The 26840-nt window shown below is 34.6% G+C and overlaps 1 protein-coding gene, 1 long non-coding RNA gene, 1 other non-coding gene and 1 pseudogene across 4 annotated transcripts; all 4 read right to left on the bottom strand.

Annotated features, from left to right (window-relative positions):
- Window positions 1–13523: 13523 nt before the first annotated feature.
- LOC137813155 (U2 spliceosomal RNA) lies at window positions 13524–13675 on the bottom strand (annotated as a pseudogene).
- Window positions 13676–16828: 3153 nt separating this feature from the next.
- On the bottom strand, window positions 16829–17977 carry LOC137809599 (uncharacterized). The gene is made up of 2 exons (XR_011080784.2): window positions 17789–17977; window positions 16829–17264 (listed from the first exon to the last, which is right to left on the bottom strand). It is a non-coding gene; the product is annotated as an uncharacterized LOC137809599 (long non-coding RNA).
- Window positions 17794–17988, bottom strand: LOC137813146 (U2 spliceosomal RNA). The gene has a single exon (XR_011081380.1). It is a non-coding gene; the product is annotated as a U2 spliceosomal RNA (small nuclear RNA).
- A 4865-nt stretch (window positions 17989–22853) lies between these two features.
- Window positions 22854–26610, bottom strand: LOC137810507 (uncharacterized). Of its 2 annotated transcripts, none has more exons than XM_068611837.2 (8): window positions 25644–26610; window positions 25433–25527; window positions 25196–25299; window positions 24996–25096; window positions 24766–24869; window positions 23975–24412; window positions 23730–23861; window positions 22854–23269 (listed from the first exon to the last, which is right to left on the bottom strand). In XM_068611837.2, the coding sequence occupies exons 1-8, from the start codon at window positions 25884–25886 to the stop codon at window positions 23110–23112; spliced, it is 1377 nt and encodes a 458-aa protein (XP_068467938.1). In that variant the 5' UTR covers window positions 25887–26610; the 3' UTR covers window positions 22854–23109. The 2 variants fall into 2 exon arrangements, with proteins under 2 accessions (XP_068467938.1, XP_068467939.1); XM_068611838.2 differs by having other exon boundaries at window positions 25420–25527; window positions 25644–26464.
- Window positions 26611–26840: the final 230 nt, after the last annotated feature.

Below are 26840 nucleotides of genomic sequence, written 5' to 3'. Positions count from 1 at the left end.
ATATTTATCATTTTTTTCTATTGATTTTTTTGAACTGATTCTTTTTTTGTCTTTTCCCTAACACCTCAATCTTGCAAAATCCAGAGGATTCTTATGTGGGAAAATAATTTTCTTAAGCAAAACAGCTAGCACAGAGTTATGCAAAACAGGGGATTCTGTAAATCTGGAAAAAACAGCAAGATATACCAAAAGAAAAACACAATGGAATTGGTGAAATGGAATTTGTGTAGATCTAAACACAAATATGAACTCAAGCTAAAAATAAAAAGCACCAAAGGATCAAAAACACAGCAGATTTAGATCAAGCATTTATACCAAAAACAAGAAACAAATAAGCCAAACAAAGTACTACTATGATTTGATGACATTTTGGAAGAACATGACTAGACAAAACACATAGATTCAGAAATTAAAAGACTCAAATGAACACAAAATGAACCAAATAAAATTGCAATAAGGACTCAAATACCTAAAATAAAACAGCAACACAAACTATATGGAATCCTACCAAAAATTGCACAAAGATTGCTCAAGAACAATTGAACAAGATGCATCGATTGGAATTTCCAAACAGCACAACAATTCAAAACAAAAATTAAAAAGCAGCAAGACAAATATGGAAGATGAAGAACAACACGGATTCAAGAAGAACTCAAAAAGAAAATGATAAAGAGATACTCATCTTTGAAGAACCATAGCTCATGATACCAAATGATGGCATTCTCAAGGAGCTCTTCTTGGATGTTCGGTAATATGGTGCGGAAGCTCAGTGTAGGAGATGGGCAAGGTCCTCCTAGGAGTTGTGGTGACCTTGAAGGTGCATGAAGAGTGTGGAAAGAGGGGATGTTCGGCCAGCCCCTTGATAGATGGTGAAAGGAAGATTAAAACCTAGAAGCTAGGCAAGGAGCAAAGTATGGCTCTAAATGGGCAGCATAACATTACTCAATTTAATCTTGCAATACAAGTGATAGGCTTCTCCTTTTATAGACTAAGGAGGCCATAAATGTTAAGCTAATAGAAGATGAAATGCTAGCTAAATGTAATGTAAATGTGAAGCACATGGGCCACATGGAGCACATGGGTGCACATGGTCCTCCAACCTTCACATGCCGAACTTGATTAGTGAAGGCTTCTAGAAACCTTTAGCTAATCAAGGTTAACTCTTCCTTAATTCTAATGTGCAGAAAAATAATCAAAAGGTTCATAAAGCTAGGCTAATTACACCACAAAAATACTAAGCTACACGGAGTGGGCCTTTATGCAACATGTACAAGTTCCTTTCTCTACCATCCGTAGCTTGACCCAAATATGCGTGGAGATGCTTGGTCATGGACCTAGTGATAGGTCCTAGACGCTCTAGTCTTCCTCCTAGACGCTCCCTTGCTAGACGCCCTTCATCTTGGGGTAGACGCTCTTCATCTTGGAGTAGACGCTCCCCACTTGGCTCTAGACGCTCCCCACTTGGTTCTAGACTGATATGATTCCAATAGCACAATATGAATGATTCTTGACATTCCTAGGAATCATCTTGAGTTGGATATGAGATAGGCACTTTAAGATAGAATTGGATCAATGTTCTATAATCAAGAACTCACCAAAACTAGTACCAAAACCCAAACTCATATGGAAGTTCCTTGTATTGTCAAATTGAATCGATTAAATTGGAAGAAAAGGCAAATGCACCGAAAAAAATGTATAAGAACTGAATTGCACCGAACATATAAGCTAGAAAATGAAAAGGAAGCAAAGATGAATCGGCATAAATCAAAAGACCGAAGCAAAAACAGCAAGAACACTATGAAACCGAACTGAAAAACACAAGGAAACAAGCTATGACATGAACATAAAAAGAGAAGGAAGGAAGGAGAAGAGAAAGCTCATGAAGATGGAGAAATGGTTGGATGATCACGCCACTTAGAGGATGGTGACTCCAAGATGAGTGTGCAAGCCGCCACTTGAGGTAACCATGGAAACTCTCAAGATAAGACTAGTGAGGAAGGCACAAATCTCTCCAATGCTCTCTCAAAAATTGAGTATAGTTTCTCTAATCAAATTTCAAATCTGAATTGTACAAGCTAAGCACCTTTATTTATAGCCTAGAGGTGCTGAAAAATAGGTGGGAAAATTCAAATAAACTCATTTGAAATTCCCACCAAAAACAAGTCACATGGGAGGTGTGACCTTTTTCTACTATGACACCTCCTAAAAACTACACCTACACCACTCTCCTAAGTCACATGGACAATGAGGTTGGATATCAAAACTATCAACAGACGTTTTAGCCGAATGAAAGATACACTTCACCAGTTTCAAGACAATGAAGAACATTGATTGTATTTTTATTGTGTTATTATTATTTTTAATGTTGAACTTATTTTGATTATCAGTTAAATTTAATGTGTTATTGGACATTATTATGTTTGTCATTTTTTTAAATTATGGCACAACATCATTTAGGATTCTAATGTAATGACTTCATCTATTTATTGCAATCACCGACTATTTCATGTTCATCCAATGTGTATTAATGATAAGCGAAAAAAATTATTTTACTTTCTTTATTTTATTGGATACAAATTGAAATAAAAAAAATATACATCAAAAACTTCATATATATATATATATATATATATATATATATAATTCAAAGAAACTTATATTAAAGTTATACTCAAGAAATCAACTAAAGAAAAATTTGAAAGAGAATATCAATGAACACAAAAAATGGTTATTATCTATTGTAAAAATTCATATACTATAAGAAAAATATTAAATAAAAATTAATTTTAAAAATAAAGAATAATTAATTATTATATTAAATAAATCAAATACTAATTTAGAATCTAAACAAATTAATAATATTTAAATTAATTTATATTATATATGATTGAATTCGTTGTTACACTTTTTTTATCTTTGATATTATAAAAATAATTTAATATAATATTTGAGTATTTAAGAAAACATAATACAGATTTCATATCTGGAAGTATAAAAAAAAAGTATGAATGTGATTTTTTTGTTGAATATAATAAATAAAGAAGTATATTGATAGACATAATTTGAGTGTTGTATTAGTAAATATTAAATGAGGGGAGTGTAGGTTTTGTCGTGTCTTAAGATTGTCCCCCACCCAACATACACATTGCTCTATCTGTCTTTTCTCTTTCTCACTCTTTCTCTCTCACTCTAAATCCAAAACCCACATTGCCTTTTCATATAACTTTTTTAGAACAATTAATTCATCTCAGTGATTCCTCCTTTCCTTTGCCATTTTATCATCACTGTTATTGTTCATGCTTCTCCACCACATTTACTTTATCAATGATGGAGTCACATGCTTGTGTTCGGTTTCAAAAGCCCTCAGAATTTGAGAACGAGCTCTTTCTATCTGCTTCAACTTCAATGGAAGATAGAACAAGTTTTAAAAGACAACAAAAATCACAACATTCACAATAATTTTTTCTATTAAATATTGACTTGTTCTTTTAATCTAAAGATTGTATTGTTTATTTTTAAAATGAAATAATTTTAATCATTGGTAAATAATTATTGGAGTAATTTTATTACCTCGAATAATCGTAACGTATTAAATTTATTAATTTAAAAATTGAATATTTTCATTACTCATAAAAAAAAACAATTGAATGTTTTGATATTATTATTAACATACTACAAGAAAATTATTAAAATAAAATCAATTTTAAATAAAAATAATAATAATTTATCATTATATTGACTAAATTAAATACTATTTTAGAGACTAAAAAATTATTGATATCTAAAATAATTCTATTATTAATAAAATTTATAAAATAATTTTTAAATTAATATCTAATTAATTAAGTTTTATAAACCAACTTTAAAATCTAAATTAATTATTAACTAAAATTTTGGTAATTAAAACTAAATACTCATTTAAAAACTAATTTATAAATTTTGCTAATAATAAAAACTACTTTACATAATTTAGAATCTAAATATTAACTAATAACTAAGTCAATTAGATATCAAATTAAAAATTAGTTTATAAATTTTTTTTTTTAATAATAAAAACTCCTTTATATACTAATAATTTTTATAATCTCTACAATATTATATAGTTTAATTAATATAATAAATAATTATTTTTTTATCTAATTTTAGTTATTATTTAATGATTTTCTTGGAGTATATATACTTTATTACCGAAAATCATTAGGTGAATTTTGATTAATTTATTATTATATTATTTAATATATAAATAAAAGTTATATTATCTTGACAACGTATTTATTCTGAACTACCATCATATAATCCATTTAAATTTTAAATATTTTATTAGTTTATTAGTTTACTTGTTAACTAACTCATGTATATAATATTTCATTATTAGTGATGTTGTCTTGGGAAAAAGGATAATTATCCTATAAATAATTTATCCAATATATCATTTTCTTCATTGAGTTATTAAAATATTTCTTTATTTTTTTAATATTTTGCTGTTTGATGTTTGATTTTAATTGTTAATGAGATTATATTATCACTGCTTTTATTTTTTGTCTTCAGTTCATAGTTCTGTGTTATGTTGGCATAAAGAAATATAATGAAGCTGAAATTCTTTAATAGAGAGATGAAAGTTGTACTCTAAAGATAAAAGATTCCATTAAATATAAGTGTAGGAAGAAGAAATGTAGGAGTTCAAGTTTTTTGTCTGCTTGAGATGGTTTTAAGAACATTCTTATAGGAGGATGCAATGTATAGACAAATTGCAAGCACTAAGCAATTTCATGTTGTGGAAACCAAAACTTTGAAAATTGGAGTTCTAATTAATTTGGGAAAACTATACTTATAGATGAAGTACACAAGCCAAGGCATGAATGTCCTTTCGTTTTAAAAAAAGTATTTTCATGTTTATTTAAATCTATTATGATACTATTTTTTCTTAATTATACCATTGACAAAGTATTCAGCATTGATGACTAGTTCTTGTCCAAAATCTTATTACTTTTAATAAAATATTTTCTTATTCACAAAAATTAAATAACTAATTTGATTATTTTTTTATTGGTATCGACTATGGGTTTCAACCTTTGAGAATAATATTTCGTCATAAAGTTTTGAATATCTATTCAGTTGAGAATTTAATGATATATATAGATGACATAAAAAAGATACCATGTTAATGAGATAACATTCACTTTTGGTTATCTATTTTCCGAAATTAAAAAATAAAATTTAAATTTTTTTACTAAAGAAAACATTAAATAAAAAATAATTTTAAAAATTAATAATTAGTTGTTATATTTACTAAACTAAATATTATTTTTAGACATAAAAAATTATTAATATCTAAATTAATTTTTATTATTGATAAATAATTTTTAAATTAATATTTAATTAATTATTAAGATTTTATTTACTAATTTTAAAATTTAAATAATTAGTAATTAAAATTTTGATAGTACCAATTTAAAATATATTTATCAATAGTAAAAAATAATTTAGATATAATAATATCTAATTTTTTAATATAATAATTAATTATTTTTATTTTCAAAATTCTTTTAATGTTATTTTAGTAGTGTTTAATGAAATATGCCTTTCAATCATATATTCCATAAACGTTATTCTATAAATTTCATGAATCAGTGATTCTCAAATATCACTATTTTGGAATATATTTTTGGAAGTCAAAACTAATATTCTGAATATTCTAATTTAAACAGAGTTCTTTTCAGTAAACGGAGTTCTTTTTAGTAAATATCTTGCAGAATGTGTTCTGGAAATTTCTAACAGAAATTAGACGAATATTTTAAAATTATGGGAATACAATTAGTAATTATGGAAGTGCAAGAAAGAAAAAGCCAGATATTGTTATAGTTTCAAAAACAAAAAGGCTTTTCTCACACCAAAGTTTCTTTATTTAGGATAAAATGAACTTTGTTTCCTTGAAAATAACGGTGTAGGTAAAACTTTACTTATATATAATGGTCCTAACATAATGTTAATTATACATCTAACCAAAACTACTATATGAATAATGAAATTGTATTTGACGGAAGCTTTCTATCAATTTTCATTATTATTAACAAAAACCTAAAAATATATCTAATTTTTAAAGAAATGAATATAAATATAAAAAAAATAGAAGACGTATTTAATATATTTAAATTGTCAGGAACACAAATGCATTTTACACTTAAATACATTATTAGTTCCATCCTTTAAATATTACTCTTTCACAACAAAGTACTTCTAAAAATAAAATAAAAATATTATATAAACGATCTCCAATGTATAAAAGAATGTGTATGGGTTGTTTATATAATTTTATTATTTTAGAGACTGTTTCGAAAAATAAAAGAATAAGACTTTAAAAATTATCGAATTGGATCACGATGGACATTGAAAATCATTTTAAAAAAATAGAGTTCTCATCATAGTTTTTTCAAAGAAAAATATGATTTTATTTATTTTTTTAAAAGAAAATGGTCATCGTAGTTTTTTAAAGAAAACTGTGATTTTTTTTTTTTGAAAAAGAGAATGGTTGTGAAAACTGAATTTGAATATGGGAGTAACTGGGTGGAAGAGGTATTATACCTTTGGGTTCTAAACTGATTCCATCATCACAAGCCAACTCTGGAGGCAGTTTATCTCATGCATATACCACCTTTCTGTTGTAATTACAATCTTTAATAATATTTTGCTGTTATATCGTTTATGCTGTCTTACTTTTTTTTTATTGTTTTTATCCAAATTTATTATGAATTTTATCATATCATAATATATTTGTTAGTTCTTTATTATCATCAAAATATGTAGAACGCTGGTATCATGAAATCGGATTATTAATACACTTTTTTTCTCTCATCTTCATGAGGCTTTCAGTACACTTTTTTTTCTCATTCTCATGAGGCTTTCAGTATATTAGGTCCATCTTGTCAGTCCTATCAATGTCTTTCTTCTATTATCGTTTTGAAATACATCCCACTCAGGGTAATGTATTAATTGCTGGAAGTCACTATCACCATTCTGTGACAGAGAGCATCTTCCTTATCTTCCAAACTTTTGGCTTATCTGTTCCCTTATTTTCCAAACTTGGCTTATACTCAATATCAAATTGACAACCCAATAACTTTCCAGCCCAGTTCTGTTGATCCACAGTAGTGACTCTTTGTAAAGCAATGGTGATGGAAGAGGTCCAAGCACAAGTTCACATGCAAGCCCACCAAAGGGTAGATTTGGGTCAACCATATAGTTATGGCCAAGAGGATCCAAGAAGACGTTCTTTTACATGTTCAAATGCCATAAACTCTAGTGTAGAGTAGACTTTAATTTCTTGTCAAAATTAGCATAGGAACTTTATTTGTAATTTTCTTAAAATTAATTTTGGCACCTAAAACACCAACCTAGGTAAACTTAGAGTTTCTAAAAAAACCTCTAAATTTACCAAGGCCGGTCTAGAAAGCCCATGGAGGGGGTGAGCATAAAAACTAGACACACCCCTCCCCATGTGCTCATTTGTGCACCCATGTGCCATGTGCACCCATGTGCTTCACTTTTACATTTCATTTGGCTAGCATTAGGGTTGCATTATGGTCCTCCTTAGCCTATAAAAGGAGGAGCCTACACCTTGTATTTTCAAGTTTATTGTGAGTAAAGTTATGCTGCCATTTTGTGACAAGCTTTGCTTCTCCCTAGAACTCTAGGCTCTAAACTTCACATCCTTCACCTCTCCTTGGGCTGGCCGAACCTCCCAATATTCATACACATCATGCACCTTCAAGATCAACACCACTCTTAGGAGGATCTTGCACACACACATCCATAGCTTCCGCACCATATCTTACATGATTCAAGAAGACCTTCATGAAATTTGCCATCAAATTGTCTCAACTTTTCTTTATCAGTACTCACTATGAACTTCCATCCCAACAAATATGGTCTCCAATGCTAAATAGCTAAGGCCACAACGATGGCATTCCTATGAGTTCTTCTTGGATTTTTGTTGATGGTGGTGCGAAAGCTTAATGGATGAGAGTGGACAAGGTCCTCCTAAGAGGTGTGGTGACCTTGAAGGTGCATGAGAGGTAGTGAAGATTGGAGTGGTTCGGCCATCTCCATTTGGAGGTGTAGTTTGAAGACTAAAAACCTAATTCTAGAGAGAATTGGCTAAGGAGTAATTTGAATGGCACTTGGACAACATTTCATTACTCAAAATAGTCTTTCAAATACATGAGCCAAACCCTTTTATTTATAGTGTTTAGAGGGCTGGAAATTAAAAAGAAAGTGGAGGGAAATTCAAATGAGAAGTATTTGAATTTGGAGTCAATTCCTAGTCACAAGAAAAGTGTGACTTGGTTTCATTTTTTAGGCACCTCTAAATCTATACCTACACCTTCTTTTTATGTCACATGGAAGGTGTGGCTTAGCTTTATACATTTGAACCTCTTATATTTATATCTACACCTCCCTTTATGTTCTACTAAAAATACTCAAAAGTAATTACAAAAGAAACACATCCAATGATGCTTAGTTGGCCCATATCTTCTATTTGTTGGGCTTGAGCTGAAGCTTGAACTTGTATTTGGGCTTGGGCTTGGGCTTTTTCTATCATGGGCTTGGGCCTCTTCCATCATCCCCTCCCTCTTGAAAAGGATTTGTCCTCAAATCCAATGCTTCTTCTTCATCATCATTATGTGGATGTATGTGGCTGGATGGTTTCCATCATCCCCTCCTTCTTGAAAGAATTTGTCCTCAGATCTACAGGTTTGATCTCGAACAACAGTCTTATTCTTATTTTGAAAACTAGGCTCGTCCTCCAGGATCAAATGTCCATCTATTGGAATCCTGAAACAAAGCAAAGGAGTTAGTGTGAGCAATTGGAGAAAACTTAATTGTATGAAGTTGCCATTTTTGTTTTTCTTTTGTTTTTGGCAACTTTTCACAATATTTCCCTTTTGATGGTTGTATGTATCCTCTAATCCTCTTATGTTTTATAAAATTTCCAATAGTAGTTACTTTTCCCTTAGGCATAATTCCTTTAGGAGGTGGTAACAACTTTAAAAGGGAAAGAGGACTATGTTCACATACAACTTCAAATGTAGAAATATAAGTAATCTTGTGGACTACTCCATTGTATGCATGCTCAATAGGAAAAGGATACTCATCCCAAGAATTGTGGTTGTCTCTCATTATTTCTCGAAGCATAGTAGAAAGAGCTATGTTTTCAATTTTATTTTGACCATTCTTTTGAGGATGATAAAAATTTGAAGAGAATAATTTAGTTGCAAGTTTTCCCAAGAGAATCCTCAAATCATGGTTTGTGAAATTTGGAGCTCTATCCAACACTATGGTTGAGGATAAACCATGAAGATGTATCACTTCTCTAGAGAAGAGTTTATCCATATCCATGAAAATGGAATGAAAACCTTTTGTTGTCATAGGAAGCTCTAATATGAAATTTAGGCTTGTGTCTTCCCAAGGATCATTTGCAAAAGGTGAAGGAGTATAGAGTTCATGAGACAATGCCTTAGGTGTAGTTTTAAAACAATAAATGTATTTAGGGTAATGTCTTTGAACCTCCTTTCTCATGGGTGACAAAAGTTTTTCTTTTAAAAGCTCTAGAGTTTTATCAACTCTAATTTGGCCCATGAGTTCTCCTTCATGAAGAATTTTTCTCTTATGTGTAAAGGTAGTCTTGTTGTTACAACCATTGTTTATGAGAATTTGTACATTTTGCAATGGTTGTCTCAATAAGTCATGACAAGTTTCTTTAGGCACTAGCTCACATAAAAATTTGTCTTTGTAGATGCCTATAGATAACTTGTCCTTCACTTGGTGATATCTTAGCACATATGAGAAATAATCTACTTCATCTTTATCTATGCAAGCCTCTTTCAAGGATTCTTCTTTTTTGACTAGGCTTGCAAGTGTTCCTTTACAAAAGGTAAGGCTAGGTTGTTCAACAAGAAGCATATTTTCAAAGGTATTTTCAACTTTTACTTCTTGTTGAATGACCTTGTGGGAAGGAACACTCTTTTCCCACGCCTTTTGTTCTTCAAGGGTTTTCTCTTGATTTTCTATTTTTAATATGCTTGTAAGGGGTGTTATAAGATATTCCTCATTCTTTCTAGATTCACACCACCCCTCACTTGGTTTTTCTTTTTCTTTTTCTTTAGTTTCCCTTTCGTCTTCCTCTCTTTTCTTTTGTATCTTTCTTTCCTTCTTTTCTTTATGGGAAGCAAACAATTTTTCTACCCTCATTTCCCAATCTAAGCAAGCTTCTACATTTTCTTTTCCATGAAAATGGGATAGGTCTACCCTAGCCTCTCTTGGGCTTTCTTGTTCTCTTCTATCTCTTCTATATCTTCTAGGGGGTGCTTGATAATAATCTTTTATTCTAAGGCTTCCCTCCCCAAAAGAATCATGATATTTAGAGATAGATGCATGAGAAGGTAATTTTTTTGAAATTTGAGACTTCTCATCCTTTGCTTTAGTCAATTCATTAGTTTTGGTCTCATTCTCCAATTGTTTAGATGAAATTGATTGAATTGGAAAGTTGTTTTAAAAGAGATTTCAAGGATTTCACATCACTTTTAAGAGATTTAGAGGAGTGAGAAGACATGACTAAAATTTTGTGTTTAGAAATGTTTTACTTTAAGAAAGATGAAGGAAGTTAATGAAGGTAGTTTTCCAGGTAAGAGAGGTGAGTCACAATTGACTACTTAAATACCAAGTCTTTGCCTTAGGCAAAAACTATCCCTCAAGATCTTCACACAAATCTTTCTTTAGGTAAATCACTTAAAACACAATGAGGATGTAGAAATCAAATTTTTAATGCAAGAAACAATGCAAGCTATCTAGCAAATTATCAAAGCTTTAAACAAGGCTAAACAAAAGCAATTAAGCGAAACTAAACAAAAGCAAAGCAAATAAGCGTAGCTAACTAAAGCAATTGATGTAATTAAAACAATTAACAAAAGCTAAGCTAGATAGTTTTAAGCTAGTCGGCCCTAGGTGAGGCTTCTTGGACACTTGGAGCCCTTGAAGACACATTAACCGTCTAATTGCGTAATTAACAAGTAATTAACAAGAGTTAAGTTGCAAAGAAATTAGATGGAACTCCCTTTGTTGATTTTCTATTTTCACTTCCTTGTTGTCTCTTCTTTGTTGGGCCTTCCAATGTGTGTGGTGTATTTAGTATGTGTTTGTTGTTGCCCTTGCCTTTGTTCCTCTTGGAATTAGGTACTTAAAATCTTCAATCCAGCACCTATCAAGCAAAGCTAGACTCCTCTTAAGTCAATTCCCACTCAACAAGCACCAATTGATATTTAATCCACCACAAAGCTTAGAGGTCAAAGAATGAAAGCAAGAAACAAATTAATTTGAAAAACAGTACCACACAAATGGAATTAAATGTGACAACTAGAAAGAGTTTCAATGAAATTAGACAAGAAAAAAAAGGTACTCAAAGAAAGGATGGCACACAAAATGGAACCTATGGAATAGCACTAGATTTGATTTCAAAATCAAAAAACAGCACCACTGAAACAAATTGTTATGGTCCAGAATGCGTGATTTTCACAGATTTATGATGAGCTGGCCTTTTAATATTTTCTTCTGAAAATTTATATTCAAACAGTTCAAGATCTCAACAAATTTTTGGTGTTGGTTTCACTCCAAACGCATGCACCATTTGTTTTTAATAATTTTTCTAAAATCAGTGCTCAAAACCGCCAGTTGTAGCGTCAGGATTGCAAACTGTTTTTGTAATATTTATCTTTTTTTTCTATTTAATTTTTGAACTGATTCTTTTTTTGTCCTTTCTCTAACACCTCAATCTTTCAAAATTCAGAGGCTCAGAAATTTCTTATGTGTAAATTAATTTTCATAAGCAAAATCAGCCAAAACAGAATGGTGGAAAACAGAGGATTCTGTAAATCTGGAAATAAAAACAGAAAGATATACCAAAAGAAACACAATGGAATTAGTGTAAGGAATTTGTGTGGATCTAACACACAAATATGAACTCAAACTAAAAAATAAAAAGCACCAAAGGATCAAAACACAACAGATTTCAGATCAAGCATTTATACCGAAAACAAGAAACAAATAAGCCAAAAAAAGTACTACTAGGATTTGATGACAAATATGGAAACACAAGACTTGACAAAACTTATAGATTCATAAAACTAAAATAACTCAAGCATTAATATGAACCAAATGAAAATTGCAATCAAGACTCAAATGCCTAAAAATAAAAACACCAACACAAAATATCAAGAATCCTACACAATTGAAATAAGATCTTCAAGCACAATTTGAACAAAAACTACCGATTGAATTGAATAGAAAAGCATTCAAATCATATTAAAAACAGAAAAACAGCAAGACAACTTGGAAACAAGATGAACAACTAGGAAATAAGAAGAACTCAAAAGAAAAGACACAAAGAGAGATACTCATCTTTGAAGAACCATAGCTCATGATACCAAATGATGGCATTCCTATGAGCTCTTCTTGGATTTTTGTTGATGGTGGTGCGGAAGCTTAATGTATGAGAGTGGACAAGGTCCTCCTAATAGGTGTGGTGACCTTGAAGGTGCATGAGAGGTAGTGAAGATTGGAGTGGTTCGGCCATCTCCATTTGGGGGTGTAGTTTGAAGACTAAAAACCTAATTCTAGAGAGAATTGGCTAGGGAGTAATTTGAATGGCACTTGGGCAGCATTTCATTACTCAAAATAGTCTTTCAAATACATGAGCCAAGCCCTCTTATTTATAGTGTTTAGAGGGCTGGAAATTAAAAAGAAAGTGGAGGAAAATTCAAATGAGAAGCATTTGAAGTCAATTCCTAGTCACAAGGAAAGTGTGACTTGGTTTCATTTTTTTGGCATCTCTAAATCTACACCTACACCTTCTTTTTATGTCACATGGAAGGTGTGGCTTAGCTTTATACATTTGCACCTCTTATATTTATATGTACACCTCCCTTTATGTTCTACTAAAAATACTCAAAAGTAATTACAAAAGAAACACATCCAATGATGCTTAGTTGGCCCATATCTTCTATTTGTTGGACTTACGCTGAAGCTTGAACTTGTATTTGGATTTGGGTTTTTTCCATCATGGGCTTGGGCCTCTTCCATCACACAACCCTTAATTTCTTCTTGCTGACTTGACAAACTTCTCTCCCAAAGATTTGCTGAAATAAACAATTGGTATCCCATCTTGAATGAGAATGGCCTTAGAAATAATAAATTCCTCAAACATCACTTTCAATTAGAAAAACTTACACAGAAACAACAAGGAATTGACTAGGATCCACTTCAGGAAAAGTGGAAATACAAGTTACATGGGATAGAAGAGAGAAATCTTGAATTATAACAGTGTCATTTAAAAAAACAGTAAGTCCTACTACAATAAGACAGTTAATCTTACTATTGAATTTTTCAAATTTGCAAAATCTAACAGTAAAAATGAAACATTATTCATAAAATGAATCAGAATCAAGAGAAGGACAAATAATTAAACTGTTTGAGTGGGATGCACCGACCAAGTAGCAAGCTACTCTGATGGGCCTCTCCCTCAAAAAAATTAATTATCGTGTGAACTAATAGTCCACATATCAGATATTAAACTGATAAGAACAGATACTACACTTGATCTTAGCCAAAAGGTCGAGGAAGGTATGCTTACAGATTACCACGTGTTCAGCTTTCATATTACAAGTTTCAGCTGCTTGTCAATCCTGACAAGTGTGGGACTTCATAACTGAGTAAAACTAATTTACTTTAAAACTTAGAACTATAATTGGGTTCATGTAATTTCTGATGAAACTTGAAACTAATTATAGTCAATTCCAAATATTTGTTACTTATATTACCAACAATACTGTTCCTTCTCCATAGCACTGGTGATACCTAATTAAGGTTTAACAAAGTATTTCTTATATATAATTGTCTTTCATGTTAATTATTTTCTAACAATGGAAATATATATTAATAGAAAAAAAAACTCAGAAAACTATATATGTTGTGGTAAGACCATACAAATCTCTTAAGCTTTTGACCTGCCAAGTTCAAAAGTTAAAACTAATATTCTAAATATTCTAATTTAAAAAGAATGTTTTTAATAAATATCTTGCAGAATGTGTTATGGAAATTTCTAACAGAAACTAGACGAATATTTTAAAAATTATGGGAATACAATTAGTAATTATGGAAGTGCAAGAATGAAAAAGCCAGATATTGTTATAATTCAAAACAAAAAAGCCTTTCTAACACCATAGTTTCGTTATTTAGGATAAAATGAACTTTGTGTACTTCAAACATTACTAAAATATTAAATATATCTTTTAAAAAACTGTATTACTTTTTTCTTTTAAAATTTAAATATATATATATATATATTTAGGATTCTTGTTAATAATAACTGTATAGGTAAAACTTTACTTATATCTAATGGTCCTAAAATAATGTTAATTATACATCTAATCAAAACTACTATATGAATAATGAAATTACTATATGAATAATGAAATTGTATTTGACGGAAGCTTTTTCTATCAATTTTCATTATTAACAAAAACCTAAAAATATATATAAGTTTTAAATAAATGAATATAAATATAAAAAAATTAGAAGACGTATTTAATATATTTAAAATTTGTCAGGAACACAAAATGCATTTTACACTTGAATACATTATTAATTCCATCCTTTAAATATTGCTCTTTCACAACAAAATACATATTAAAATAAAAAATTATATAAACAATCTCCAATATTAGAAATAATATTGTTCCTGCCGGTGGACTGAAAAAGTCTTCGTGCGTGGTTCTAACTTGCGATCAAGGACTTCTTCAACTCAAATCTCCGCCTTACGCCGCCGTGAGTACCTGAAATGAAGTGAGCAAAGGGCGCCCTCGCGGCCGTTTGCACTCCGACGATCAAGTCAGCAAAGCAAGAAACATCAAAACCTCCGTATCGGAGCACCGTAACTGAATCGTAACTAACTTTGTTCTCTCTCTCCAACCACTCGTGCGTACGGTGAGTAAGCGAGCGAATGATCAGAAAGTGGGTGTGTAGAATGAGTAAAATGTGCAACTAATAAAACGTACCTTACTAAGCTTTCAGAGAAGCTTATATACCTTGATGTTTCAGTGCTTACTGCCATGTGTTCTTTTGACTTAACCGTGATTCCACGTGGAAGGCCTTACAACGTTGTAACCCAACTTAGGGAAACTCTAACGTGTAAGTCTTCCTTCTGCGGAGTGCATCTGACGCGAGGGGTGACTACCTGGGTGCCAACTCATGCGCCCAGCTTCTAGTCACTCGCTCTGGGAGTGTATTTGCCTTCCTCTCGTACCATGCACATGGTTCACCCCTAGGCATGCCCCTCTCCTGGGTCGTATCTGTCCCAGGGATTCTCCAGAGGTGGCGTGGGTACTTCACGAATCAGGTTACCCCCTACTGGTACTGGGACTATGGCCTTGAAGCCACCTTTCTCTTCTCTGTATTACTGTTCTGAGGTACCGGGACCCGAGGCCTCTTCGCCCGTACCGTGACCTCTGACTATGTCGCCCCCTCCACGGTCTTCCCTACCCGTGGGTATCGGGGGGTGACATCAACGATGCCTCAACATGGCGTCGCCCACACCTGGCAACGCCCAAAGTGGTCAACCTATTGACTTTCTCCCTTGAGCCCCTTGGCGGGTCCCACCACGTGTTCGACTTTGACTTTGACTTTGACTTTGATCAACGCTCGGGGACGGGACGGTACAAATACTAAATAGTCCATCAGTTATTTATAAAAGATTATTTATGGGTTGTCTATATAATTTTATTATTTTAGAGACTATTTCGAAAAACAAAAGTATAAGACTTCAATCACCCTTTTGCAAGACACTCCATAATATCTGCAATTAACTTAGGATTCATACTAAGTGTCCATGCGGTCAACGCTCAGGGAGCACAAAATTTCCTACTATGAATGAATTCATGCTCTATCTTCTTACTCGCTTCATTTATCATTTTGTTTTGACCTCGCTGCAATTCATACTTCACTTCCTAATAACCTCATCTCCTTTTTTATTGCCACCACCCTCAGTTCTCCAGGCACAAAACAAGTGAGTGTTGGAGGTTTTCTATCATAAACAACTTCAAACAATGTGTCCTTATGGAAGCATGGAAATTGGTGTTGTACCAATATTTAGCCATGACAACTCTGCACCGATGTCCTCTTTTAATATTTTAAACATTTAAAGTATTTCTTTAGTATAGACACAAAGGTTGAATCGTGTGAGGTTCTTCTGTTGGAAGCATATGTCATTGTTTTGTTTAACAACATTCTGTTCTTTGTATCGTCTATAGAGTCTTGTTCATCTTTTTTTATTGTTTTTGTCTATATTTATTCTTTGTCTCCTAGGACCCACTCTCTTTCTTCTAGTGTAGATCTGTCATGATTTCAGTATCACCATTCTATGTGAGGGCTTATACTCAATATCAAATCGACAACCCAAGAACTTCCCAGCCCAGTTCTGTTGATTCATCATAGTTACTATTTCTAAGAACAATTGTCTCAAACTTTTCTTATCAGTCCTCACTGTGAACTTCCACCCCAACAAATACAATTTGCTGAAATAAACAATTGGTTTACCATCTTGAATGAGAATGGCCTTAGTATCTTGTCCTGAAACATCACTTTCAATAATAAATTCCTTTTGAAAGTCTGGTAACAAGTGATCATTTAAACGTTCAGGAGTTGCACATTGAGCTTGTAAGTGTCCTCATACCAACAAACTTGAATTGCATAAGCTTTTTCTGATTTGGATCATAGTATTGAATATGGTAATCTGATGTGATATATATTATACAGAATGCATATCACTCAAATAAAGTGAAACTTTCATTAACGGATAAAAGGAATCCTCTTTACAGTAGGGCCACTTCACAAGAAGGAAAAACAACAAAATATAAGTTACATGAGATAAAAGAGAGAAATATTGAATAATAGTGTCTTGAAATATTTCCTCATTCCTGGATATCAACCAACATGTCACAGCAAAGACAATGCCTTTGCGTAGTATGATGCTGCAACCAAGAGATGTTTTCTGCATTATTATTGACATGAACATTATACTGTAACATACTGATGCTGCAACCAAGACATGCTTTCTGCATTATTATTGACCTGAACATTATATTGTAACATACTACAAAATCCTTTTGCTTTTTGGGTAGTCCCTTAGCAAATGGAGGATAGTTTCTTCACTTCTACACCTGAAACAAACAGTATCAACTATAATGAAATAGTAAGTTTGCAGATCTTATGAGGGAAAACAATAACAAATAAAGAAAAACTGACACAAAAATATTATCAGAAAGCAGAATAACCAGACCAACTGATAAAAGGTATCCTCTTTACAGACGTGTCACTTCACAAAAAGGAAAAACAACAAAATATAAATTATAACACTATCCCACAAGCTATAATGATGCTGCATGTTTTCTGCATTAACATAACATTAAATTGCAACCTATCATAAAATTCTTTTACTTTATGGGTAGTCCCTAAGCAAAAGGAGGATAGTTTTACACTCAACATCTGGAATATAAAGGTTCAACTATAATGGAATATAAAGTACTGAACTTAATAACAATTTAAGAAAAACAATTACTAACAATTTACTAAAAACCAGATAAGGACAAATATAGAAAACACAAAAGACCTGAACAATTGACAGCCATTTATTAATTAATGAAGAAAACTAAAAAGCTTAAGTTATCAAAAAAATTTGAACTACTTTGGTTGGGATGCACCAGATCCTTGCAAAAGTGCAACACAAGGACGATGCTTGAGAGACCAAGTAGCAAGCTACTTTGATGGCCCTCTCCCTCAAAAAATTAATTTAATATCGTGTGAACTAATAGTCCACATATCAGATATTAAACTGATAAGAACAGATACTACACTTGATCTTAGCCAAAAGGCCGAGAAAGGTATGCTTAAACACAAAGAAGTATTTGACTTTTATAATCAAAGCTTCAGCTGCCTTTTAGTATTCTGATGAATGTGGGACTTTATAACTTCAGTCAGATGCTCTCGAACTCAGTACCTAAGATCAAATGACTTCAAAATTTAGAACAACAATTGAGTTCATTTGATAAAACTTAAAACTACTTATTACAGTCATTCAATTCTTTTTTACTTGATATAACCAACTATGTTGATCCTTCTCCAATCGTACTGGTTCATGTCTAATTATCTTTTATGCTTGTGAAGATATGCTGGTAGTAGTAATTCATCTACCCGTTTATTCCTCCTGAGTGTATTCAACTATATTCTTCTCTCTCCATTTACAACTTTTCTTAGTAAGAGTTTATTCTTGCAACTATGTATTGGAATTTAAGGTCACAAAAAGTTCTTTGTGTATTGTTTATATAACTCGATGGTGATCCCCTAGAGTTAGTGCTCTAGACTAGTCGGTGGGGGAAAACATTAGATGCGTGTTTGAAGTTTTTTTAGCATAAAATTGTTAGTATTAACAATTAGATTCATTAAGAACTGAGTATCAAAATCTGTATGTGTATGTATATTAAGTGTGGAAAAAAAATCCAAATTACAAAATTCAATTCATAATGATCCAAATCCATATTAGTTTTAATCCATTTAAATGGATTTATATTAAATCTAAATCCATATTTTTGGATTTTAAATCCAATCCATTTAGTTGGATATGAATTAGATATGGATTGGATACATTTTTGGATTATCCAAATTGCATTTTTGGTTGAGTTTTGAATTGGCACGATCCAAGTTGAACCAAGAATATTCGGGTTGATGTCGAGCAGAGCAGACCCGAATCGATGTCGAGTCGTTCGGGCCTGGGTTGTTGTCGAGTGTCTGGGCCCAGACCGATGTCGAGTCATCTGGGCCGAGGCCAATTTCGAGCTGAGCGGGCCAAGGCCGATATTGAGCCGAATGGGTCCAGGCTGATGTCGAGTCGAGCGGGGTTGGCCCGTTGTCAAGTCCAGTGGGCTCAGGTCGTTGTCACGGACCCAAACTGATGTTGAGTCGAGCGCGCCCGGGCCGATGTCGAGTCGTATGGGCTCGGACCGATGTCGAGTCGTACGGGCCCGGGACGATGTCAAGTCGTACGGGCCTAAGCCGATGTCGAGTCGTACAGGCCGGGGCCGATGTCGAGTTGTACGGGCCCGGGCAGATGTCGAGTTGTACGGGCCCGGGCCGATGTCGAGTCGTACGACCCCGGCCGATGTCGAGTCGTATGGCCCCGGGCCGATGTCGAGTCGTACGGGCCCGGACCGATGTCGAGTCGTACGGGCCTAAGCCGATGTCGAGTCGTACGGGCCTAAGCCGATGTCGAGTCGTACGGGCCTGGACCAATGTCGAGTCGTACGGGCCTGGACTAATGTCGAGTCGTACGGGCCCGGGCCGATGGGCCTGGGCCGATGTCGAGTCGTACGGCCCCGGCCGATGTCGAGTCGTACGGTCCCGGGCCGATGTCGAGTCGTACGGCCCCGGACCGATGTCGAGTCGTACGGGCCCGGACCGATGTCGAGTCGTACGGGCCTAAGCCGATGTCGAGTCGTACGGGCCCGAACCGATATCGAGTCGTACGGGCCCGGGTCGATGTCGAGTCGTACGGGCCCGGACCGATGTCGAGTCGTACGGGCCCGGACCGATGTCGAGTCGTACGGCCCCGGCCGATGTCGAGTCGTACGGCCCCGGGCCGATGTCGAGTCGTACGGGCCCAGACCGATGTCGAGTCGTACGGGCCTAAGCCGATGTCGAGTCGTACGGGCCTGGACCAATGTTGAGTCGTACGGGCCTGGACCAATGTCGAGTCGTACGGGCCTGGACCAATGTCGAGTCGTATGGGCCCGGGCTGATGGGGCTGGGCCGATGTCGAGTCGTACGGGCCCGGGTCGATGTCGAGTCCCGATGTCGAGTCGTACGGGCCCGGGTCGATGTCGAGTCATACGGGCCCGGACCGATGTCGAGTCGTACGGGCCTAAGCCGATGTCGAGTCGTACGGGCCTGGACCAATGTCGAGTCGTACGGGCCTGGACCGATGTCGAGTCGTACGGGCCTAAGCCGATGTCGAGTCGTACGGGCCTGGACCAATGTCGAGTCGTACGGGCCTGGACCAATGTCGAGTCGTACGGGCCTGGACCAATGTCGAGTCGTACGGGCCTGGACCAATGTCGAGTCGTATGGGCTCGGGCTGATGGGCCCGGGCCGATGTCGAGTCGTACGGGCCCGGACCGATGTCGAGTCGTACGGGCCCGGGCCGATGTCGAGTCGTACGGGCCCGGGTCGATGTCGAGTCCCGATGTCGAGTCGTACGGGCCCGGACCGATATCGAGTCGTACGGGCCCGGGTCGATGTCGAGTCGTACGGGCCCGGACCGATGTCGACCACCATCTCTCCTAATGATGCCAACCAAGCCCCAAAATCAAATTAGTTCCATCCAGATCGAACAACACAGTTTCCATAGTAAATGTCAGTACTCCAATCTCTAACTCCACTAATTGATAAATCCCCTAAGTCATCGTTTTGTACCATTCCTTAATTTGATATCCATGGGTTTAATGTTTTCTACCTTCCACTACATGCACACTAGTTTCTTTGAAATGAAATTGTGTGTAGCTTCACTATCTACCCATATAAGGATTGGAACTCCATTGATTTGAGCCTTAACCTTCCCAGTTTGAGGTTTTAAATAAAGTTTTTGTATGTTCCTCTTATAGTGTTGCCCTGGCAAAATACATTACACTCCTATGAAGCACAGATACGAATACGACACGGACACCGACATATGATTAAATTGAAAATTATAGGATACGAGACACGGCTATACATCTAAATTAAAATGTAGTAATATATTTTGTTATATGAAAAAATCAAGAGAAACATCTATAAAAATAGTTCAAAAAAAGATGTACTTATGTAAACCATAATGTTTGACTTTACATTTGTTCATCTTCATTAAAAAATACAACTCTTAATTTTGGTTCATCAAGAGATAAGTTAGCAATATCAAGAATTCAATTGTCATCCAATGAAAAATCATCTCCTGCAATATCCCATAATTTAGTTTTTTCTTCTTTTAGGTTTCATCTTATTTCTTTTTAAAGAATGTATAAAGAAGTAGATACTCCAATTCCTCTCACAATAACAAGAAGAACATGGTTGTTCAAGTAGTTTAAAAGTTATCTTCTAAAGTATTGGTGCATGAACTCCATGAACAATCCACCATGATTTTGCATCCATTTTACCTTTATCCTTAAAGAGCCAACATTGGCAAAATTTTCTCTTCCATCTGAAAAGTTTGCAAACTCTATATTTACCTTTCTCCTTACATCCGCATCATCAAAGTACCTCATAAAACATGTCTTCCTTTAATAAGTTACTTATCTTGATGTGGGGACAAGTATGTGAAATTTCATTTAACCATTCGTGATTATAATATCTACATAAAAGGTGGTTACACTTTGCAAACCACCTTGTCACAGGTTTTACCTTGACAACTGAGCCATATGCTTTTTGTATCAACCACATGCATTGGTTTCAAACTGTGTCACACCCCTACCCCTACGTAGTTAGGGGTGCATGTGAAGATCCGAAATATTACAAAAAAGCAATTTTAGAATACAAAAGTTTATGTAGATAAGAGAATAACATATGGAGGTGCAAGAAGAAGCAGTCTACTATCTATCATGCGTGGTAATAACAACTCCATCTTCTTCACACTTGATCCAAACTCATAAACTAAACCATTATTTGGAGGCAATTGCTTCCTGCACCATATCAATGCACCCAATTTTAGTGAAAAAGACGAAAAGGCCCTTCGATAAATGGGGTACATATAAAAATACATTCCATACCCCTAAAATATATTTTTGGATTTTTTTTTTCTGGAATGAATTTTTTGTATTACGGATTTTCTTATCCGAAATTATTTTATTTTTTGTTTCCAGATTTTTATTTTTGAAAATTCTTCCAGATCTATTTTTCCATAATATATTATTTTCAATGACACAAATTCCAGAATAAAGGGCATTTTTGAAAATTTAAAATTGTGTTGGATGCAGGTTAAAAAAATTGGATGTAAGAAGCAATTGCCTTGTTTGGATCATGGTAGGCCCTTGTAGCCCAGCCATTTTTGTTTGTCATTCCACTATTTCCCGACAATAACTCCATCAGTTTCTCGTGGTTGGAATCAACATTGAGTTGCATAACCTGCAATGCATTTTTCATATCACTCACTTCTATCTCGACTGATATAACCTTAGCCTCCATTTTTTTCCATCGCATTTGCTACCAACGTTTTCTAGTATCCGACAGATCGAACCAAATGTTTGGGATCCAAAAAAAGAACAAAGAGAATAACAAAAGGGATGAGATAAATCCAGTATTATTACTCAAAAGTATGAGAAATACAATAGGCTTCATTATCCTACTTCCTCATAGCAAGCTCCAACAAGGAAAAAAACATTCTCTCCTCCCCGCCTGTAATTTTCCGATCTAAATCAGTTTAGTTTGCTTTGATATCACCATTGTAATGATTCTCCAGTACAATCTAGTTCCTGATTAATCAACTGAAACCAATTTATTTTTTTTTCTATATTTACGTGGGGCAAAGTATCCACCGCATAAAGAAAGGAAATTATGCTGATAAAAAAAAAAGAGGAAATTATAGACTTTGCGTTGCACACAAAAAGCCCTTCCTTTTTTTTCCTTTCAGGAATACATTTGTTTGAAAAAAGGACATTATACTAGTGACATTGAAGAGGTTCCAGGTTCGTGACAATCCACTTTCAATAGCTCAACTGCAAAGCTCAAAATTAAAATTTCAACAATTTGTGGTATTCATATTGAGACAATAATTGTGTACACTATAGTGATTGTGACATTCTATTGACTATGGCCTCTGATATCTCTCACAATCCTACAAAATACAGAATAGTGGTATAAAATTGGGGAGAAAACTGGGAAAATATTTACATTTACAAAGGTGAAGGGGCACCAACGGAAATGAATACCCTATTTTCTTTTTATATATCTCTTTTAGTTGAATGAAGGAGAGTAAAGAATGGTGTTCTAGTGATGGATTTCATTCGGCATTGTTGGAGGCTTCTTCCTAAAAACGTGTTTCCTACAGCGTTGGAAAATACTGTCATAGATTAAGTCAAACTGCACTCCTGCTCTCTCCCGATTAATAATGAATAGTATGTGATCACCCTCCACATATTTGTAGTACCTGTTTCATAAAAATACCATGAATTGATCAATACAGAACATCTTCTCAGAACAAAATGTGCTAATTTCATGGACAAATTTTCAAAATTAAGAATGCGCCCAGCTATTAAGAATTTCCAAATACCAGATTAGAAACTAGATGGTTTAGTAGCATCTTCAATGGAAATTACTTACAAAAGTTGTTATTTTAATGCGAGTCTCATATGCATGCATTCTCTTTTATTTTAAAGAACTCATATACTTGAGACCCACAATAAAATAATATTTTTATTCATTAAAAATTCCTATTAAAGATGTTCTTGAAGCAGCTTATAAAAAGAGGTCATTGCACTATACTGATATCCTGTGAACCAATTTAGTAGACCATATAGTTTTAGATATAAGGAAATAATGCAACGCTAAGCCAGACAGGGTTGACTATGCTATGAATTATTATGGGAAAAAATTATATTTTTACGGACCAGATGCCAGGTTGTAAAGGTTTGCAATCTGATTCCTTTTCAACCAAGCAGTTGGGGTGTTCAATTGGCAGGAGAGGATGAGTCATGGATATTGTGTTTAGTGCTCCATCATTGTCTTGCCAGTCCTCATCCCTGCACAAGAAAAAGTAACATTTGTGGTTTGATTGATCAAGCTTAATCCAAATTGCAAACTAGTACTGTCAAAGGAAGCAAAAATAGTTTATCTATTGCATTTAAAAACCAACCTATATCCCTTATAAGGGGGAGGAACATCTGAAGGATAACACCACTGGCTCATCTGCAAAACTCTTATGAAAAGCATGGGGTGAATTCCAAGTATGCTTGAAGGAACTGTAACGCCCATGATCTTCGTTGTGCGCTTGGTAGCGTAGCTGAAGTAGTATGTGTTAGGAAATGTTTGTAGGTGGTAATTGAGTCTTATAGAGCCTTGAATTGTAAGATCAGGGAGGATCCAATCTCCTGAAGCAAATGGACCCGCATTCCCCAATAGACAGTCAACAAGACCCCATATGCCCATCTTTCTCCATGACATGTTAAAGTGATCAAACCCAAAATTATAGTAGTTCTTCAGCCAGGAAATGTCAAACCAATCATATATAATCACTCCAATGCGGCAAAGCTGTAGCAGGCAAATAGGTTTCAATGTTTTCCCATCTTCTGGCCTGAAACAATCTCAAATTATAGACAAGCTTAGCATTTTAGTTTGCTAAATGTAGCCAACACTAATAATTAGCGAGATATTGATTCTAATTATCATGTTTGCGGGAGAGAGCTCATAAAATTTAGTTAAAAGCAAGAACGTTGATAATCTTCTGAAAAGAGTTGCATAGCCAGATAGCCTTTTACAAGTATCATTTATCTGTTTTTCAATCATTTCTCCTAGGAATTAATATTGCATGCTCTCTCAACCACCCCCCATTTGAAGACAATAAAATTAAATAAGACAGCTAATAAATATCAACAATTATAAAACAGTTATAAGTTTAATTATAAGGAAAAGCTGATAAGAACTCACTGCATGCCATCTGTGTAGGTTCTTGTAGTCCCATTAAATGCTCCAGATAAGGATGTGATGCTTAGTACCCAGTTCTCTGAACTGTTTTCATACCCCTTGAATTCCTGAATACAGTATGAACACCAAATTATAAAAAAATACGAAAACCACAACAAATACAAAAATGAATCAATAAAACCCTTTAGAATTAGAAGGAAAGGTGAAAAGCACGGGAAACCATCAGCACCAACCTTATCAGCAAGCATTTGTTGCAAGACACGAACAACTTGTGCACCCGCTGAGTGTCCAACAAAATGAATAGGGTGATCCTCGTCCCACTCGGGGTAATGCCCTGCATCCCAATAACAATAACAGACAATTTCATAAAACATCACAAACTACAAAAGCTAAAACAACAGCAACAACAAAGAGAACATTCAGATCTCCAAACCTTGTTCATAGATTCGTCCAAACTGCGAGTGTCCACAAGCCGTGCTATGCTCCTCACCGTAATCAACTTGCCCACCTTTTAAATAATAGAACAATTCTCGAGCCCTGAGGCAAAAGAAAAACAAGGGAACCCTTTTCAGAAATTTTGCAAAACAGAACAAGCGTAGAAGTGGTACACAAAACACAAACGTTTAATCGAAACCACCCAAAATCAAGCTCTTATACCTCAATAACCCACCTATCATAGACACTGGTGAGAGAGCCCAAATCAGGGACAAGAACCCTTTCATCTTTCTTCTCCGCCCCAGCAAAGTACGACAAAGCCCCCAATCTCTGAGAAAAACGACCGTATGAAAGACAAATCAACACCCGAGAAGAGAAAGAGAAGGATACCACGAAAAGGGTAAAACTTGAGAAGAAAAGAAGCGAATAAAAGCAATGGGGCTTACCCCTTTGCCAAATCCAAAAATGCCATGAACCAACACAATAGGAGGAAGATCATGAGCATTGGTCTTGGAAGTTCCATCTTTGACCTCAACATTGACGTTAGGCTTGCGAAAATATTCATTGAGAGCCTGTGACAGGTCCCCAGCAACAGCGGAGCTAAATATGTAAAATCCATAAAGCAAATGAACCAAGGAACTCACAATCAGCTCCAACAATTGCAGATAAGAAATCCATAACCGCATCATTTTCTTCTTCCTTCAGAACCAACAACAACAACAACAAAGAGCCTTCTCAAAAAGAAAAACCGTAAAGGAAGGCTCTTTGCAGGGTTAAAATCAAAAACCGTTTCAATTTCAACCCCTGATATTGCTGACAGAGACCCTCCTTTTTACATTAAAAAACATCAATCCCTTCCACGCTGAAACAATTCACAAGCTATATTATTGTGGCAATTGGAAACTTCACGAAAGCCCAACCCTCTCTTCTTATATTTATATATAGCAAACAAATACGCGCTCTTGCCTTGCTTCAGACTTTCAACGTCGTCTCTTCCCACATTTTCTTCCTTTTCTACCTCACATTTCTCAATTCATTTTCCTATTTTCTCTTCCTCCACGTGCCTCCCAAAACCAAAACAATAATATAACAAACACTAAACAAATTCGTTACAACAAAATAACGTATCAGACAATAAAAAAAAATGCTCGGTTGGGGATCTGACACTTGTCTTACAACCTGCTCTCACCCTCACCACTAAATTCAACAAAATCTATATCCAAAATAATTACTATATTTTCGCCAATAAATTAGGGGATAATGAACAGAGTATAATTTCTTACAATATTTATAAATTAAAAATTAGTGAATACAGTAATAAGTGTTGTTTGGAGGTGCAGTCTGTGTGCTGGAAGGTTCCTTGATTCGCCTTATCCATGACATGAGAATTCGAAATTAAAATGAAAGAAAATCGATCATAGTAAACGTTGATTGGTTGGTTGGTCGTTGGGCGATCTACCCAACGCGCTTTCTTGGGGGATTACATTGGTAGAATGTTAAGTTTTACTAGATCTTATCCTACCCAATTACAATTTATTTTACTTAATTTCTTTGGTTAAGAACCCTAAAAATGTTGTGAAACTTTTAGTGTACATGTCAATGTGAGTTATTTGGTGTCATCTGTGTTGTGTTATGTTAGTACA

This window comes from Phaseolus vulgaris, chromosome 2, assembly GCF_051622355.1.
Source record: "Phaseolus vulgaris cultivar YP4 chromosome 2, ASM5162235v1, whole genome shotgun sequence".
NCBI lineage: Eukaryota > Viridiplantae > Streptophyta > Magnoliopsida > Fabales > Fabaceae > Phaseolus > Phaseolus vulgaris.
This window is presented reverse-complemented; position numbering and strand designations above follow the sequence as displayed.